The 20,835-nt window shown below is 41.5% G+C and overlaps 1 protein-coding gene across 1 annotated transcript in view; it reads left to right on the top strand.

The window, feature by feature from the left end:
* The window catches only part of plekhh2 (pleckstrin homology domain containing, family H (with MyTH4 domain) member 2), a 120,803-nt gene that overhangs the window by 7,007 nt on the left and 92,961 nt on the right, over positions 1-20,835 (top strand). The window contains exon 2 of the mRNA XM_078229693.1: positions 19,950-20,012. Within this exon, the coding sequence (XP_078085819.1) occupies positions 19,950-20,012 (63 nt within the window). The remainder of the gene's footprint in view (positions 1-19,949; positions 20,013-20,835) is intronic.

Genomic DNA, 20,835 nt, shown 5'->3' with positions numbered 1-20,835 from the left:
GTCAGTGTGTATATAGTTTCAGTGACATCCTAGTCAGATATTTTTCTTAGTTTGTTAATATGCTGAGTGTCATGACATCACCCCTTCCAAATGCAAAAAATATTTAATGGATGTCATGTCATGTGTGTATAAAAATCTCAATGCCAAGAGTATGGAAACAAAACATTCATCACCAGTGTATTTTGTATGAAAACGAAGTACAAATTAAATTTTTCAGAAGTTAGGGCACTTACACAAAGGACATTGACCTTTTTTGTATAATTAAACAAACTGTTGTTGATGTCTCCAGGCCAGGAAATGACATAAATGTATCTTGGGATTCATTGACCTGCAATAGAGACTGTTACAGTTCTAATAGAGGATGTGGAGATGTTTAAAATAATTGAAGTTTCTCATGAGAATGCAGAAAGGATATGTGATATTTTTTTAATTAGAAACCCGATGCACAATAATGTTATTCACCAATAGGGATTTTGATTTGGGGTGAATGTTTGTTGAAATGAAACGTCAATCATGGGATCTGAGAAGGAAATACTCAAATTCTCGATAGTGATTCCTTGAGTTCACAGGATGGTTAGTGTATTTGGTGAATTGCTGTTGCAAGGACAATGCGAAGTCTCACAACACCAGGTTAAAGTCCAACAGATTTATTTGGTAGCACAAACTTTCGGAGCACCGCCCCTTCATCAGGTGAATGTGAGTTGTGTTCACAAACAGGGTATATATAGACACAAACTCAATTTACAAGATAATGGTTGGAATGCGAGTCTTTACAGGTAATCAAGTCTTAAAGGTACAGACAATGTGAGTGGAGAGAGGGTTAAGCACAGGTTAAAGAGATGTGTATTGTCTCCAGCCAGGACAGTAAGTGAGATTTTGCAAGCCCAGGCAAGTCGTGGGGGTTACAGATAGTGTGACATGAACCCGTGATCCCGTTGAGGCCATCCTCGTGTGCGGAACTTGGCTATCAGTTTCTGCTCGGCGATTCTGCGTTGTCGTGTGTCATGAAGGCCGCCTTGGAGAACGTTTACCCAAAGATCAGAGGCTGAATGCCCATGACTGCTGAAGTCCAGGATGAAACACACCCGTCAACTCAACAGACTGATCAAGACCTTTGATCCGGACCTTCAGAGTACTCTCCGTGCTCTCATCCCACGTACTCGTAGCGTCTGCATGATCTCCCCAATGTACCATGCCTCGGGACATCCTTTCCTGCAGCGTTTCAGGTAGACAACATTGGCCGAGTCACAAGAGTATGTACCGTGTAATGGTGGATGGTGTTCTCACGTGAGATGATGGCATCCGTGTCGATGATCCAGCACGTCTTGCAGAGGTTGCTGTGGCAGTGTTGTGTGGTGTGGTGGTCACTGTTCTCCTGAAGGCTGGGTAGTTTGCTGCGGACAATGGTCTGTTTGAGGTTGTGCGGTTGTTTGAAGTCAAGAAGTGGGGGTGTGGGGATGGTCTTGGCAAGATGTTCGTCTTCATCAGTGACATGTTGAAGGCTCTGGAGAAGATGTCGTAGCTTCTCCGCTCCAGAGAAGTATTGGACGACGAAGGGTACTCTGTCCGCCGTGTCCCGTGCTTGTCTTCTGAGGAGGTCGGTCGGTTTTTTGCTGTGGTGCATCAGAACTGTCGATCAATGAGTCGAGCGCCACATCCTGTTCTTATGAGGGAGTCTTTCAGCATCTGTGGGTGTCTGTTGCGATCCTCCTCATCTGAGCAGATCCTGTGTATACAGAGGGCTTGTCCATAGGGGATGGCTTCTTTAACATGTTTAGGGTGGAAGCTGGAGAAGTGGAGCATCGTGTGGTTATCATTGGGCTTGTGGTACAGTGAAGTGCTGAGGTGACCATCCTTGGTGGAGATGCGTGTGTCCAAAGAATGCAACCGATTCTGGAAAGTAGTCCAAGGTGAGTCTGATAGTGGGATGGAACTTGTTGATGTCATCATATAGTTGTTTGTGATTGGTCACCATGAGTTCAAAAGGAAGAAAATGTCATCGATGTATCTGGTGTATAGCATCGGTTGAAGGTCCTGTCTGGTGAAGAGGTCTTGTTCGAACCTGTGCATGACGATGTTGGCATATTGAGGTGCGGATTTGGAACCCATGGCCACTCCGTGTGTCTGGATGAAGAACTGGCTGTTGAAGGTGAAGACGTTGTGGTCCAGGATGAAACGGATGAGTTGTAGAATTGCATCTGGAGATTGGCAGTTGTCGGTGTTGAGTACTGAGGCAGTTGCAGCAATGTTGTCATCATGGGGGATGCTGGTGTAGAGTGCCGAGTCCATTGTGACGAGGAGTGCTCTTGGTTCAACTGCTCCATGTGCGCTGAGTTTCTGTAGGAAGTCCGTAGTGTCGCAACAGAAGCTGGGGGTTCTTTGTACAATGGGTTTCAGGATGCCCTCGAAGTAGCCGGAGAGGTTCTCAAAAAGGGTTCCCATTGCCTGATACAATGGGACAGCCAGGTGTGTTGGCCTTGTGTATCTTCGGGAGGCAGTAGAGATCTCCAATGTGGGGAGTACGTGGGATGAGAGCACGCAGACTACTCTGAAGGTCCGGATCAAAGGTCTTGATCAGTCTGTTGAGTTGGGTGTGTTTCATCTTGGACTTCAGCAGTCACGGGCATTCAGCCTCTGATCTTCGGGTAAACATTCTCCAAGGCGGCCTTCACGACGCACGACAACGCAGAATCGCTGAACAGAAACTGATAGCCAAGTTCCGCACACATGAGGACGGCCTCAACAGGATCTTGGGTTCATGTCACACTATCTGTAACCCCCACGACTTGCCTGGGCTTGCAAAATCTCACTTACTGTCCTGGCTGGAGACAATACACTTCTCTTTAACCTGTGCTTAACACTCTCTCCACTCACATTGTCTGTACCTTTAAGACTTGATTACCTGTAAAGACTCGCATTCCAATCATTATCTTGTAAATTGAGTTTGTGTCTATATATGCCCTGTTTGTGAACACAACTCCCACTCACCTGAAGAAGGGGCAGTGCTCCAAAAGCATGTGCTACCAAATAAACCTGTTGGACTTTAACCTGGTGTTGTGAGACTTCTTACTATGCAACCCCAGTCCAACGCTGACATCTCCACATCATGGCAAGGACAATGGCCAGGGAGGAGGGTGGTGGGATGTTCCTCAGTATCCCAGGTTACAGAGAAAACATAATCAGCCATTGTGTCCCTGCAAGGAAGTTTGTTGGCAATGCAGCTGACAAGTTCACAGTAAATACAAGGTAAATCTTTGCACTGGTTTTTTACAAATAAACTGACATTTGTAAAACTATACTGCAGTTCAGATCATGGGGAAGGTAAATGAAGCAACAGATATAAGCAACGAAGGAAATATAGATGATATAACAGCCAGAAAAAACTTGAGAGATATTTAATGCTTAAAAGTCAAGAAATACTTCAGGAAAAGTCATTGCCAGGTCTGCTTCCAATTTTACCTGATAGTAATATATGATCCCTTTAAGTAATGCTGCAATTGACTATCTCCTGACCTGTGTTATTCATGATTTGTGGACTGGTTGAAGGGGTATATGATGGTATTGAACGACAATAAATTTGGAATGCTAACCTTGTTATTTGATCCAAATCTAAATACATTAAAGATGATGGATGACTGCCTTAATCAAGATCTACCTGAAAATTGTCACAGGCAGATCTTAATTCAGTGGCATGTTGACTTTTTGTCTCAAAATTTTGATTCCTCCATTACTCTGTTTACAAGCACTGGAGATATGCTGATGATGATGATGATCATAAGTGCCTCAACATTAACACCTGGGACATGAAAATGATGTTTTACCCATGGGGAATAATTTTATATCTATTATTTACCATATTTGAAGTATTTTTCTCAGCAGGGAGTGAATTAATGGAAAGAGATTCCAGAAATCAAGGATTTGCTCATTAATCTGAGAAGATTAAGGGGTGACTTTATCAATATCTTAAAACATCAGAACTGAACCTAATTGTACTCTCATCTGACATCAATGCTTAGGCATCCTCTACCAGGGTCATTTGATGATAATTGAAAGCAGCAATTCCTCCTTTGTTCTTTTCGTCTAGGCTGCCAAAATGAATTGCCATACTGCCAACATGGCTTAGATCGATTAATTCAGTTCAGACCAGAGACAAACTGGTATTTTACTGGACTATGTGATTCAGTACCACATCACACGTTGTATTTACTAATTGGATAATTAGGGAGTCCATTTGTTTTATTGTATTCTGTGTTTGTTATTTCAATAATGACCAGTGGTTGTGTATTTACTGTTTCATTGTATAGTTGGTGTCTAGACAAGGGTCTTGGGAATTGTCTGTCCTCGCAAAGTATGCTGCTCGAGTCTGTAATTTCTCAAAACCATTAGTCTTTATTTACAGCAAGGGTGGAATTTTCCTTTTGTTTTCAATTAACTCGGGCGTGAAAAACAATGTGCTGCCCACCAGCTCCACTGCCAGCTTTACCTGCCAGACATTTTGATACTTAGCTGAAAGAAATGCTAGAGTGGGCATCCCACAATGTTACACTGGTGGGGCGGACTCTGAATGAGCACCCTGATCTTTCTTTTTTAAAAAGCAATAAAGATATCCTGCCTCCAGCCTCATGGACAAGGAGACCCTTCATCACGCACACAGGGAACTCTCCCCCACCTCCCTCCTCCACAAATCTCCTCAGCGGAAGCCCCCCTGCACTACTACTTGAGTTTAGTCTCTGAGGTGCCTTGATAAATTCCCTTTTCTCATTCTGAGCTCCTTTTGAGCATGACATTTCGCTATTTCTATATAGCCTTGGCAAAGTTTTTGAAGAGTATGAAACTGAAGTACACTCGGTATGATTATTCTCTTGTTGAAGACTAGTAAGTCGTCAGTGATGGTTAGGTGCTTGCGCTATTTAAAGTACTGCCATAGTATCAGATTACTGGGGAGAAAGTCTAACCATTCTCCCAGACAATTCACTTGTATTTGGAGACATTCTTGTTGCTTCTCTTAATTCCTGCGGCTTTTTAGCAGTAGCTGATAAGTGCTGAGTGATTAAGGATGTATATGCTTCATCCTTCTTGATGAAGTGTAAATCGTCTTGTTTGGTTCCTTCAGATGGATTTCATGACAATGTGTCTGCCATTGTTTGATACTTCCCTTGCACATACTGTGCGATGCAGTCACATCTCATCAATCATCGGGGAGGCGATAGCCTAGTGGTATTATCACTGGACTATTAATCCAGAATTTCAGCTAATGTTCTGGGGACCAGGGTTCGAATCCCGCCATGGCAGATGGTGGAATTTGAATTCAGTGACAAAAATCCGGAATTAAGAATCTACTGATGACCATGAAACCATGTATATTGTCAGAAAAACCCATCTGGTTCACTAATGTCCTTTAGGGAAGGAAATCTGCTGGCCTTACCCGGTCTGGCCTACATGTGACTCCAGAGCCACAGCAATATGGGTGACTCTCAACTGCCCTCCAAGGGCAACTAGAGATGGGCAAGCCGGCCAGCGATGCCCATGTCCCTTAAAAAATAAAAAAAATCTTAGTATGAACCACTGAATTCTGGGCAACATCTTAGCAATTTTCTTTCATGTTCAGAAGGATGACTTTTATTCATTCGTGGGATGTGGATGTCACTGGCTGGGCAAGCATTTGTTGTCTTTCCCTAATTCCTCTTAAACTGAGTGGCTTGTTTGGCCATTTCAGAGGGCAATTAGAAGTCAACCACATTGCTGTGGGTCTGAAGTCAAGTGTAGGCCAGACCAGGTAAGGATGGCAGATTTCTTTCCCTAAAGGACATTAGCAAACCAGGTGGGTTTTTATGACAATTGACAATGGTTTCATGGTCGTCATTTGACTTTTAATTCCAGATTTCTATTGGATTTAAATTCCACCCTCTGTGTGGTGGGATTTGAACCCAGGTCCCCAGAACATTATCCTGGATCTCTAGGTTACTAGTCCACTGATAATTTCACTACACCACTGCCTCCCCACTCGTGGGTTCTGTCTGTTTTGACTTTAAAATGTAATCTGTAACACAATCCAATACTTTGAATTTTTTTTGCATGCTCACATTGCTGCCAATGTCTCTTTTTCTATTGTGGTGTATTGTTGTGTTGTTTCTGTAGTGACCTAGAGGCAGAGTAGACTGGCCAACGCTTGAAATAAAACTTCCCCAGACCCATAGACAATGTATCTGTAGCCACCATCATCAGTAATTCTGGATCTCAGTGTGTCAAGATTTCAAAGAGATTAAAGGTTGTTTAATATTTTGAATACAATTTGCCCATCCATGTTCTGGCACCACTGTTGATCCTGTCTCAAGGGCTAATTAGCCTCTGCTAAATTTGGTAGAAACATGCTTCGTTGACTAACCATCCCAAAGAATCTTTGATGCTCTAATCTTCTTGGGTTGTGGAAATTTTCTGATTACTTGTGTTTTGTGGATCAACTGTAATTTCAATGGCTTGTAATATGTAACCGAGAAACTTGATCATAGGTTTGGCAAACTCAAATGTTTCATTCAATTCAATTTTCAGTCTGCATCCTATAAAACCCTCATTTTAAAGTTACAAAGCCAATGCTCAGAATGGACTGGACAAACCCAAATCCATTCCTTATTTGCTCCAGAAACCAAAATTCAAAATCCAATTGAATCCAATTCAAGGTCCCCAAAGGGAGACAAACAAGATCCAAGCTGACAAGATGAGGCATTGTGCCCCATCTAAGCTTGTTCTTATTCTAGATCTTAGCCAAAAGGTCGAGAAGGAAATAAGAGGGGGTGATTCTCCCAAAAAAATTCTAAGTGCTGAATTAGCGGGAACAATGGTGTAAATCTCAATTGTTTTTTCAGTGGGAGTTCAGACTCGAATCTCCTACACTCTGTGCAATGCAGAGGTCACAATCATTAAAGGTTTGGGGGGTGGGGCCTTTTCACGCTAGATTCTGACAGTCCCGGAACTCTGCACATGCGTAGTCGCATCGAACTGTCAGTCTCCCCATCACTGGCCAGCTCGATCGCTGGCCAGCCCGGGACCCTCACAGTGCTGCCCCTGCAGCCCCACCCCCCCCAACCCCACGGCCCAATTGTTTCCCGCTTGATCATTCCCGGGCCAGCCCTGACCCCCCCCCCGCCCCCGCCCCCACCCCCATCCCAGAGCACCCCGATCTCCCAGGGGGCACCACCCCCTCCACCACTACCCTGGGATAGCCCTGATTGACCCGCTTCACTTCACTCCAGCGGGGTCTCCCGCTAGTTCCCTGAAAGTGGGGAACTACTCTAAACCCCGCCGGAATGAAATTGTACTGGCGGGGTGGGAGATGCTGTCGGGCCTGGAGAGTTCAGCCCCGGGCCCGATAATCACATTTAAATCACATTCTAAGTAGATTAAAATCACTTACCTCGTCTTCTCGTCTGTTTCCAGCGTGGTCCCGACCACAGGAACGCATGCGCGAATCCTGCAAATCGGTGCACGTATATGTCTCCCATTCAACCCACCAAAACGTTAGTGGGTCGGAATGGGAGAATCGCTGCCAAGAATACATTTCCTAGCAAAGCTAAAATAAACAAAATAGTGGCTATGACTGGAAATTAACATTAGAAGTAGGGCTAGAAATTGTCACCAATCTTCAAACACAGTAACTTCTGTTGATCCATATCATCGATATCAGTGGTGGGCACCGGGGACCACATGCAGCCCATCTGGATTCTGAGTACGACCCATGAGACATTTTGTTAATCATTGCCCATGTGCAGTGTTGCCACGTTCTGCTAATTTCCATCTGCGTAGTCTTTTTCCCTGCGAGTATGACTGAAGTGAAACATATGTAAAGCAACGGCAAATAAAGTGAGGTGATTGCACACAACATTAACTATGGGAGCTGTGTGCTCCCTCTGCATTCAAAGAGTAAATATTTCTTTTGTTTTTACCACTTGAAGTTGATAGTTCTATTAATATATGAATGATTCACACTTTCTATTACTTTCTATAATTATTCATAGGGTTATGGTCAGTCAACAAGCTTGACTTCAATCTTGTGGCCCACTGAGATGGTGGAGGGCCATTCATGTGGTCCATTTGCTGGTCTAGGTTGCCAACTATTGATCTATGTGATAATATTAAGTTAGCATCTTGCAGTCAAACTAGATTGAATCAGTACTGACTCTGACTCTATAACTAAGGAGTTAAGTATATAAAGCATACAGCTCAGCATCAAGCCACCATGTATTTGATGTGTTATTGTACCGTAAAGGAAGTGATATGCAGTTTTGATAAGAGATCTGTGTTTATTCTGGGAACTACAAAGACTTTGATTTCCACAGACAATCACGTGATTGCCTTATCGCATTGTCGTCATGGTCTGTGAAACTGGCTGAAATTATGGCAAATCGTTCCTTGAAGTTAATTTTTGGTTTCTGGTGACCTTGTTCTTAATGGAGAAAAGTTTTCTTATTTGCGAATGTTCACTTTTTGATTTTGTTAAAGCATAACTTTCAGTACTGATAATTGCCTATCTATTGCAATAAATTTGCTGGAATTTTACAATCAGACAGATAGAAAGAGAGAATTATTTCAATATATTTCTCTGCTTTCCTTTTACCTGGCTCTTCCAGTAACAGATGAACTGAATGGTTCTCTGTCTTATGTTCTCTTCATCTGTCTGGGAAGACGGATTGTCTCTGTTTGTTGCCTCCCTTTAAAAAATGGCAAAATTTGGAAATTTTCGAATGGGGATGGTTTCAGACCACAAATGCACATTCTACCATCCTATGACAAAACATGATGGTGCTCCAACAATTGTTTACATTTTATTAGAATTCACTTCTTCATCTCCTTCATATTGTACAGGCCCCTTTGTGACACACAGCTTAGCTTCACAGCTTCCTGGATTAACGATGAATATTTACATACAGTGAAAAACAATGCCTCACTTTATAACAATGCATCACTTTTCAATGATATTGGATATTAACTAATACTTTAATATTTAGAGCTCCTACAACTTTATTTGTCATTATTATTGAGTTCTGTCTTCCCTCAAAGTTCCCATCATCCCAGACCTAAACTTGCACATTTCTCTCCTACCTTCTCCAACCCTGCTTTGAGCTCACCTTGTTAATTGAGATCTGCCTGCTGATCATTCAATTTCCTTCCTGCCCCCCATTCGAGCTGACATTGTAAATGGTTCCCACTCCTCAAGTCTTGTACCCCTCAGTATCAACAGCACTGTCATCAACCTCGTCTCCCAAACCACCCTCCTTGAATACTACTGCTTCATCTGAAACCTGCCTTTCCTTTTTAGAAGTTCTTGAATGTCTCAAATCCATATCCATGGATGGAAGTTTATGCCCCCCCCCTCTCCCTTTGGCAGGGTCTTCCAGTCCCTCCAATGTCAATGGACTTTTGAATAGCTCACTACATTTTCTGGCCCTGCCCCTGCCACAATGGGGGTGTAAAATTCCACCCCATTTTTCCATGTTTCCGATCTCCTGTCAAATTTCCTGCCCTTCCATTGAAATGAATCATTCAATTAGGACCAACTTCTACAATGTAATTGAAGCCATCAGGTCTGTGTATCCGAATGCAGGCTGAGCCAGACTGCCACTGTATCTGCAACAGAACCATCTAGAGTCCTTGCTCAAGATCAAAAATTATCTTGTTCCCTTCACCATGTTATGGAGAAACAGCTTTGCCTTCTCTCCCAGTCTTCAGTTAGTGAGAACTAGTACAGGTAGATGTGCACCGTGAGTTCAAGAGGCAGTTAGATTTGTTTCTGGATAAAACAGTAATTAACAGCAAAACGGAGATAAAAAGTGGTTGAGGTTAAGATCCAACAAAAGAGAACTGTTTTGTTGGTCTAATGGTCCATTCCTATTGCTAAAAATTAATGTTGCATTTCTATATTTGAAAGGGTTAATGACTTCAGGCTGCTTGCATGATAATGAGTGTTTATGACATGAAAGCAAATGGTCCAATGTAGCTTAGCAACTAGGGACCACCGTGAAAGAAAGAACTTTTGGGTCATTTGTAAGCCAGAGCCAGAAGAAGCTGGATACAGGACAAGGGAACTACAGAGAACAGATCTCCCAAAAGAGTAAAAGAACATCCAAAAAGTCCTAATATATATTAATGATCCAGATCTTGATGTGCAGGGGACAATTTCAAAGCTTGTAGATTTTAAACCATGAAAAGGACAGTGCAGAACTTCAAAAGGACATGGTCAAGTTGGTGGAATGGATAGATAGGTGGTAGATAAAATTCAATGTGGAGAAGTTTGAGGTGATGCATTTTGGTAGGAAAAATATGGAGAGATAATATAAAATAAGGGTACATGAGCAGTGGGACCTTGATGTATATGAGCCTAGATCATTGAAGGTGGCAGGACGAGTGGAGCGAGCAGTTAATAAAACATAGTATCCTGGGCTTTATTAATAGGGGCATAGAGTACAAGAAAACTTATAAAGGACACTAGTTAGACCTCAGCTGGAATATGTGCAGTTCTGGGAGCCACACTTGGAAGGACGTGAACACATTGAAACTTCAGTAATGAGGATAGATTGAAGAGGTTGGACTGTTCTACTTGGAGAGACGAAGGCGAGGAGCAGATTTGATACAGATGTTCAAAATCATGAGGAGCTGGACAGAGTAAATAGGCAGAAACTGTTCCCTCTAATAAAAGATCAAGAACAAGAGGGCACAGATTTAAAGTGATTTGCAACAGAAGCAAATATGATGTGAGAAAAATACTTTCCACAATGAGTGGTTTGGGTCCGGAATGCACTGCCTGGAAATGTGGAGGCAGGTTCAATCAAAGAATTCAAGGGGGTATTAGATGATGTTCAGGGGTATAGGAAATGAGGAATTTCTTCTCTGAAGGTAGTGAAAAGGGACAGAATTTTGAGAAAAATTCTAATTGTCCAGCTAGCATGAAAATGGGAGAGTTGTGGATCTGTTTTTTGGGCAGGTTTTTACTTTCAAAAAGATCTCAAAATATCAAAGGAAACTTATAAAATTAAACCAGTGTAATTATCGGGGGTAGTGATGTACCCCAGCTTTTGCGAAGCCCACCAGTCGTGGAAGGCCTGCAATGTGTGGTGGACACCACATGCTAGATTCTCTTGATACTCTTTTTATAAAGCAATAATCAATAAATTAAAACAAAAATTACCAGGGTGACAGCCCCTGGTGGGGTACTGTAACTAAAACATTACATCGAAAGGAAACTCAATAAATTAAACCAATATATCATTCCGAGGGGTGGTGATGTATCCCACCTCTACAGTGCCCACTGGTTGCAGAAGGCCTGAAGCGTGATGATGGACACCACATCCTAGATTCGCTTTATATGTTCTCAAAGTACTTAATCAGTGCCGCCCACTGAATATTCATAATCTAGAATGGCCAAGACATCAGGCACATTATGATCAGAGTCACACGTCTCCAGAAATTCTGCACCCAGTGGCAAAATTGTGACATGAAAAGATAACAGGCTTCCAGTTTTCTCAGAAACATTTAGATTTCTTTCAGCTGCAACGCAGTCTTTACTCTTGCCTAGGTGCAGACACAGTGAGGGGGCCCTTGACATGTCAGCAGAATTTCTGCGCTGCTGCAATAATCACTGTGGCTTTTTAATACTTAATTGCATTGTTGCTGCTGCCAAGTGGGTTTCCATCACCACTGCACCCCTGCCAATGGAAGTAGTGCAAGGTGGCAGCAGCACATAGGGGAGCTGGCCCACTGCTTTTTAGGGAAATTTTCCAGCCTCACCCACGGGGCTGGGAAAATCCTGTCCACTGTCATTACAACTTGTAGTTTATGTTTACTCGAAGGTGAAAATGCTGTGTTTTCAAACACACAAAAAAAACTGTTCATCCAAAGAACCACTTCTCATCATTTTACAAAGTATTGTATAGTGACAGCCTAGTTGTACATTTATTGCATCAGAGAATTGAGAATTATTACCTGCCACAATCCTGACTCTACTTGCAAATTATTGCATAAATCGAACATCAAATGTTTTGCATTATTTGTATTTTAAAATAGCAGGATCATTTTATTTTGGCAGATAAATAAAGATATTTTGTTGCACTGCTGTGTTAATCTGTATGAGGTTGCTATAAAAATCTGTGGCATAGTGTGTTGGCAGAATGCAGGATGCAATGAAAGGGAGGTAGAAATTCAACAAGGAACCCTTCATTGGAGTTTAGAGTTTTCTATGTGAGCATTGATGAAACTTTGGGAGGTTACTGTCGGGTAATATTTGCTCATACTTCTATGAAGCTAGTTTTAAATGTTCGGTATGTATGAATTGAACCCCACTGACAATTAACAATTATTGATTGTCCCTGTCAAGACTTTGTCTGAGTCAACATTTCCTGTAGCTTAAATCAACATTCAGCTTAATTCCAAGAATTTATCTCACTGAAATAAAAGCAAGTTAAGTATACTGAGCCAAAGTCAAACTAATTCATATATCACTGGAAAGAATATAGTACTTGAATTGTTGATGAAAGAAATAGCATCTCTATTTCTACTGTATCAAATCCTTTTCATTATTTTAAACATTTCAACGAGCTCACTCAATTTTTTAGACTAAAGGGAATGTTCAGGCAAATTGCCCTCATCATTTAAACTTTTAAACCCTCTCATCTTTCTGATGACTCTGCTACACTTTCCAAGTCCAATATTGAGCTTCTTGAGGTGCCATTCCCAAATCTGAACATAACACAATGCTTTTTTTAAATTAATTCATGAGATGTAGGTATCGCTGGCTGTGCCAGCATTTATTGCCCACTCCTAATTAGTCTCGAGATGGTGATGAGCTGCCTTCTTGAACCAGTGCAGTCCACATGGTGTAAGTACACCCACAGTGATGTTAGGGAGGGAATTCCAGGATTTTGACCCAATAGCAGTGAACGTCCAGCGATATATTTCAAAGTCAGGATGGTGAGTGGCTTGGAGGAGAACTTCCAGGTGGTAGTGTTCCCATGTGACCAAGGGAGCCAATGTTCTATAGAACTGAAGTGTTACTTCTGTTCTTTTGTAGTTCAGCCCTTAAGATAAAGACTAACATTCCATTAGTCTTTTTTTGAATGTTTTAACAGTGCACTAGCCTCTGGTATTTTCTGTACTTGACCATTCAATTCCCTTTGTTCTTCCATAATTCTCTTCAGTCTCTCTATTCGGAAAATATTCCACTTTGTCTTTCTTCTGTCCAAAGTGGATGAAGTAAAATGACCTAAACCTTGCCCATATTAAGTTATATCTACCGCAGTATTTTTCACTCACCTAATCTGTCTTTTCTCTGTAACTTAATGCAACTTACTGTGTCTCCTAAGTTAACACCAGTTACAAAACAGTATAGTACACACAGAGGGTGGTGGGCAAGTGGAATCGGCTGCCGTCTGTGGTGGTAGAGGCAAACTCAATAGGGTCTTTTAAAAGACTCCTGGATGAGTACATAGGACTTAATAGGATGGAGGGTTATAGGTAGGCCTAAAAGGTAGGGATATGTTCAGCACAACTTGTGGGGCCAAAGGGCCTGTTTTGTGCTGTAGTTTTCTATGTTTCTAACTCTCTAACGGTTCACCTAAGTCATTAATATATATGGGAAAAGGCTGAGGCCTAGGTACGTGTCTCTGTGAAACACCTGTACTGGCCTCTCGGAATTAAGACTGTGAGCATCTGAGCTTCCATAATAATAATGTTAGCTGCAATAGCAGCTGCCAAAAGCTGCCAGCCATGACTCAAGCATGGATCTACCTGCTTGGTCCATGTTGGATAGAATGGTCTCCAAGCACTGCACAAGCCTCAACACAAGTTGGAGCTGAATATCTCCATACATTTGATTTGATTTGTTATTGTCGCATGTATTGGGATACGGTGAAAAGTATTGTTTGTTGCGTGCTATACAGACAAAGCATACCATTCATAGAGCACATAGGGGAGAAGGAAAGGAAAGAGTGCAGTTTATAGCATTGCAGTTACTGGTAGGGTGAAGTGAAAGATCAGCTTAATCTATGATAGGTCCATTCAAAAGTCTGATGGCAGCAGGGAAGAAGCTGTTCTTGAGTCGGTTGGTACATGACCTCAGACTTTTGTATCCTTTCCCCGATGGAAAAAGGTGGAAGAGAGTATATCCAGGGTGCGTGGGGTCCTTGATTATGCTGGCTGCTTTTCCGGGGCAGCAAGAAGTGTAGGCAGAGTCAATGGATGGGAGGCTGGTTTGCGAGATGGACTGGGCTACGTTCACAATCCTTTGTAGTTTCTTGCGGTCTTGGTCAGGGCAGGAGCCATACCAAGCTGTGATACATCCAGATAGGATGTTTTTTATGGTGCATCTGTAAAAATTGGCGAGAGTTGTAGCGGACATGCTGAATTTTCTTAGCCTCCTGAGGAAGTAGAGACGTTGGTGAGCTTTCTTAACTATAGCATCGGTGTGGAGGGATCAATTCAGATTGTTGATGATCTGAACACCGAGAAACTTGAAGCTCTCGACCATTTCCACTTCATCCGCGTTGATGTAGACACTGGCATATCCTTCACTACATTTCCTGAAGTCAATGACTATCTCCTTCGTTTTACTTACATTTTAGGGAGAGATTATTGTCATCACACTATTTCACCAGATTCTCCATCTCTTTCATGTACTCTTAATCATTTTTTGAAATCTGACCCACTCTGGTGGTGCCATTAGCAAAATGCTCCGCTGAAATTTGAACAAAGTCACTGACATGATTTTGAGTTGGGGACTAAGTGCAGCGTGTCCAAATTCGCAGATGACACTAAGATGAGTGGTAAGGCAAAGTGTGCAGAGGGACACAGATAGTTTAAGTGAGTGGGTAAGGGTCTGGTGGATGGAGCACAAAGTAGGTAAATGTGAGGTCATCCATTTTTGAGGAATAACAGCAAAATGGACTATTATTTAAATGGTGGAAGATTGCAGCATGTCGCTTTGCGGAGGGACCTTGTGCATGAATCACAAAAAGTTGATTTGCAGTTGCAGCAGGTAATTAAGAAGACAAATGGAATTTTATCCTTCATTGCTAGAGGGATGGAGCTTAAAAACAGGTAGATTATGTTGCATCTGTATCAGGTGCTGGTGAGGCCACACCTGGCGTACTGTGTAAAGTTTTGATCTCCTTACTTGAGAAAGGATATACTGGGATCGGAGGGGGTGCAGAGGAGATTCACTAGGTTGATTCCGGAGTTGAGAGGGTTGGCTTATGAGAAGAGACTGAGTAGACTGGGACTATACTCATTGGAACTCAGAAGAATGAGGGGGGATCTTATAGAAACATATAATATTATGAAGGGAATAGATAAGATAGAAGCAATGAGGTAAAACGAGAACGAGGGGGCATAGCCTCAAAATAAGCTGGAGCAGATTTTGGACTGAGTTGAGGAGGAACTTATTCACCCAAAGGGTTGTGAAACTGTGGAATTCTCCAGTGAAGCAGTTGAGACTACCTCACTCACTGGAAAGCAAACACCTGCCATAGTAAGTGCCAATAAGTGGCCAGCAGTGGGAAATGCCTGGGATCAAGGACCCTCTGGGCAGAAATCCTCTTCTCAAAGATTGTCTCAGAGCTAATCACCGGCTATCCCTTGATTCAAGGATGATGTCTATTCAGGGTCGCAAATTTCTGCCATTGGTCATCTTGTGATTGAGTAAGCCGATTCTCAGATTATCACTGATCTTTGAGCGCATAGCTAGAATGTCGCACAAGGTAGTAGTATCTGTAGTGCAGGATTTCCTTTGTTTCCTTTCCTTTCCTGCTGTCATTCTGCCTGTGACTCTTGGCATTCTGCAGCTTGATGGACAAAGTGCCACCATTTTGAATGGTGACAGCAAGTTCCTCCTATTAATTAATATCAATGCTTCCTCACTTCTAGGGGAGCTTCAAGGTGTCTTTGAGGCATTTTCTTTGGACCTGGCTGGAGAGACACTTCTTGGCCATCCAAACACAGTGGGTGGGATTTCCTGAACGTGCCCACCACTAGATCATCCCACTCTGCTGAAAGTCAATGGACTTTTGGCTGGAATATCAAATCTCCCGTGACAGGTTCCACTCTGATGAGACTAAAAAATCCTGGCCCATGCCTAGTCCATTGTAGTCGATTTTGCTTGAATTCTCGTAGACCTGACTTCAAGAAGAATGCTTGCCTTTGTTCATTGATCCTCGCATTGAATATGGAGAATGTGGTGGAGAGATTGATAATAGAATTTCTCTATCATTCTTATATATTGCTGATACACTGTCCCAAGTTTCACAACAGTACAGGAGTGTGGCTTGGATTGAAGATTGATTGCTGGCAAAACACACAGAGCATAAATCAATGGGTTTTTGGCTGATTGACAGGATGTAGCAAGTGGTGTCCTGCAGACATCTGTGCTGTGGCCTTAACTTTTTACAATTTACATGAATAAGAGAGCAAAGGCATGGGAACTAAATTTGCAGACGACACAAAGATAGGAGGGATGGATGTTATGAAGAAGACAAATAGTTTGCAGATGGATTTAAATAAGTTGAGTGAATGGACAAAAATCTGGCAGATGGAGTATAAATGGGAAAATGTGAAGTTGCCACAGATACACCATGATCTTTTATTTTTTGCAATAACCTTTGATATGGCACCTTACCAAGTGCTTTTTGGAAATCCAAGTACAGTACATCTATATGCTTCCATCTAACCACAGCACAAGTTACTGTTTCAAAGAACTCTAATAAATTAGTTAAACTTGATTTCCCTTTCATAAAATCATGCTGACTTTTCCCGATTACCTTGAGTTTTTCTAAGCACCCAGTTATAATCTCTTTGTTGATCTATTCCAACACCTTTCCCATGACAGACGTCAAACTGGTCTATAGTTTCCAATTATTTGCTTCGCTCCCTTCTTGAATAGAGGGGTGTTGGTGGGGTATCCGAGGTCACCAGTACTGTCAGGAAAACTTAGACAGTATGAGACTCACGAAGCCAGTGTTTCTGAACTAAAGACATAACTTTATTCAAACCAGTAGCTGCAAGGAGATCGTCAAAGGATTAATTGGCTCTGGCATAGAGCGACAGAAACTCTCCAATGAATCTAACAATACACTCAAAAAAACAGATCAATTATAGATTTTTCTTATCAGCCATTCCCAGCTTACAATAACTTTAAATCAATCATCTTCAAGATACACAAATCAACAATAATACCTGTCAAATACTTTGGCCAATCACATTCCACTCCTCAACATAACAGTATTTTATTAATCCGTGAAATCTGGAAGCTAACTCCTTTCTTGGCTGACCTCCATACCCTGGTTGCCTAGAAACCTAAGACAATTAGCCCAAAGTTCAAATTAATGTTCTCATGGGTTCCCTTAAAGTTCATTGTCTAACCAGACAGACTCATGACACCACATCTGGGCACCAGTCCATCTCGTCTGGTCAGCAAATTAGTCCTAGTCATCAAATGTGATTAAGTGTTCTGACTGTTCTTCCATCCGAAACTTTAACTGATAAAACTTGCATATTTCCAAGGCTAAAATATTCTCTTGAAATATGGCTTCGCCCTAATGACTTTTCCCATGATGTCTTGTGATAAAATGCTTTTTGACCAAAGTGAACAATATTCCTTAAAATCAGTGATAATACATTTAAAATATCGGCATACGTATTTCACAATTATAATCACTTGTTTGAATTAATTACTGCATCTCATGTTTAAATTGCTTCTTGTTAGCTTATTTTTAAAATCAATTAACTGAAAGGTGCTAGATCTGTCAGTGCCTTTGATGTCTACTGGTTGAAAACCTCACTAATCTTATTATCCCTCTTCAAGGGGTTACATTTGTTACTTTCCAGGCTGGTGGAACCTTTTCAGAATTGAGGGAATTTTGGAAAATTAACACCAAAGCATCTACTACCTCAGTAGCTATCTCTTTTAAGACTCGAGGATGAAGTCTATCTGAACCCAAAGACTTGTCACCTCACAGCTCCATTGGTTTGCTCAATACTATTTCCCCAGTGATTGTCATTTCAGCACGTTCCTCTCTATCTTCCACCTTCCACCTTCTCCAAAGGGGAAAACTTCTGTGTAATGATACTCAACAAGCAATTGTGATAAACCGTCTCATTGGTCCTGAAAGATTAATTTTATATTTGTTGAATGTCAAATTCCTCTTTTATAAGTAATTTCAACTTCTGTTTTGGAAAAGATTAGTTTATGGCATTTTTTGCTTCTACCTTAATCCTCCGCAAATGTCTCAGTCATTTATTTTGATATCTGTAATTTTTTTAATTAAAAGTGAAGAAATGCAATGATTTTTATTTCTTGGCTTGCAAGCTGTGAGATTACTTCAATCTGATTGGCTGTTTAATGGAATCATTGTTGGTGGATGCTTGAAGACCCCATTTGACTTGGAGATAAATTCAAACTGGCATCAGGAAAAGAGAATCTGTGCCATGGAAATTCCTAAATCTTTGTGGGCTTTCTTCAAAGTCAGCGGAAAGTGCTATTATTGCTTTGCCAGTGACCACAAAGTCCAGCCTATTATTCCCAATTGGACCAAATTAAATGCATTTGTGTAGGGTAAATGGCACCACAAATCACAATTTGCTTTCTATATTATGTGAAAGTTAATTATAGTTCTGTTTAATAGTTTGAATTTCAACAATAGGTATTTGATGGTTAGACTCTATTCTTTAAAAGGTATTGTCTGTGTGCAAAGTGCTGAAAACAAACTTTTCATTTTAGCAAACCATTAGAAGCATTGCGTTCTAAGAATCTGATGTGTGCATGCTAACAAACTAAGGCAGATTCAGTGGGTGGTGTTATTTATGTTTTCTAAATTGTTGGCCATGAAACTAAATGTTGCACAGATGTGGCCTCCAGTGACTTTGCAACAGCTGTCTAAACATGTTTTGATGAAGACAACACATTCTGGTGACACAAATCTGATGTCCTCAATGTATTCATTGAGGACATATTATTCAAGTTAATTGCATAACAGAAATGTTGAACATTTCGCTTTTTCAATACTGTCTTATTGTTTCTTGAATCTGCCAACTTATAAATGAATTGCAATTGCTCACTAGTGAAATTCTTAATCAAATTCAGAGCTTTGGGTTGGGGGTGTAAATAATTCATCTGGTGTTTTTGTAGCCCAAGAAAATCATTTTAAATTAGCTCTAATATCACATTTTCCACTCCAGCATCATAATTAGAGAAGTCCTTCATTGATCCTCAGTGTTGCAAAGTGCATTATAATTTCCTTGTATTCTAGTTTATTGGCCAGTTTGTATTTCACCCAGCTACTGTAATGGGAAGCAATTCTGTACATCACCTTGCAGTGCCATAGAATTCGCTCAATTATTTTATGCAATGGATTTCAGAGCACAGTCCTTGCTTAGCACCAGCAATGCTGTACATCTGATAGCACAGAAGGAAAAGAGCATTCCTAGAAGTGATAGTCCATGCAGTGGGAGTGAGTAGCTCTGCCTCATTTGTATTGCAATGAAACTTGCAAAGCTGACACGTATGCTGCTAATCTATGGAGTGGGCCTTCAGTGTTATCGTAAAATGCAGGCTTCAATTTTTTTTACATGTCTTAATTTCAAAAGTAGAATAGTATCTTACAAATACTATTTTGCAAGCAGTTATTAATAATTCTTGACGTATGCATACTGAATTGCCAGTACACAACTGCATATAACACATACGCTGTGGTCGCACTGATTTAGGTCCTTGAAAGGTATCCTGAAACATACTGCTTCTACTTTTTTTTATTATAGCATTGGATTAGTCTAGTTTCCTTTCTCAACTCTCACAACAGTATCCTTTATTTTCTCTTGGGCATCAACCACAAAGGTTTCAATGCAATTTTAAATTGCACCAATGAAATTCATGCTGTAGCTACCTTCATATTAATGTACTGTTTTCTGCTTTTCAGATGCAACAATTGGAGAGGCAAGTAATTGATGCCAACCGTCGTGCTGAGAAAGCGTACCAGCAGGTGGTGTATAAGTTTTTTTCTTGCATACAGTAGGTTATGTTGTGTCATGGGGACGATTCTCCCAAAAAAATTCTAAGTGCCGAATTTGCGTGAATACTGAAGTAAACCACGCTGTTGTTTTTCAGTGGGAGTTTCAGAATGAATCTTCCACATTCTTTGCACTGCAGAGTGCACTAGTTTAAATCATACTGAAAATCAGTGGGCGGAGCCTATTGCCACTGAAGAGACCGACAGCATAGCGCTGAGCGGGCCATTGCGCATGCATCGATCTGTCAGTGCTGAAATCAACTTCAGTTCCGGGCCCACTAATTATATTTATATAGTATTAAAATCTCCTGCTGCATATCTAATACAGTTCCACGCCTATTTCCAGTGCAGAATGGACAGCACCAGAAATCTGGCGCTGGGAGAGGCGCTCAAGGCCGGACGCGCAGCGCAGATCGTGCTAATCCGACCCTGCTAAAATCTCCCGGCCCACTCCAGGGAAAATCCTCCCCCCCCCCCCACATCCTCACACAACAAATCATTAACATGCAAGCATACAGCTACCATCTGATGCAGTCAAAGTTGACTTCGTTGAAGCACTCAAAGAAATCTCTCAGAGGTTTTGGAAACATGCATATAAGAACATAAGAACATAAGAAATAGGAGCAGGAGTAGGCCATCTAGCCCCTCGAGCCTGCCCCGCCATTCAATAAGATCATGGCTGATCTGACGTGGATCAGTACCACTTACCCGCCTGATCCCCATAACCCTTAATTCCCTTACCGATCAGGAATCCATCCATCCGCGCTTTAAACATATTCAGCGAGGTAGCCTCCAC

Source organism: Mustelus asterias, chromosome 15 (assembly GCF_964213995.1).
Source record: "Mustelus asterias chromosome 15, sMusAst1.hap1.1, whole genome shotgun sequence".
Classification (NCBI taxonomy): domain Eukaryota; kingdom Metazoa; phylum Chordata; class Chondrichthyes; order Carcharhiniformes; family Triakidae; genus Mustelus; species Mustelus asterias.
Note: the sequence above shows the minus strand (reverse complement) of the source record. Positions and strands in the feature narration are given on the sequence as shown.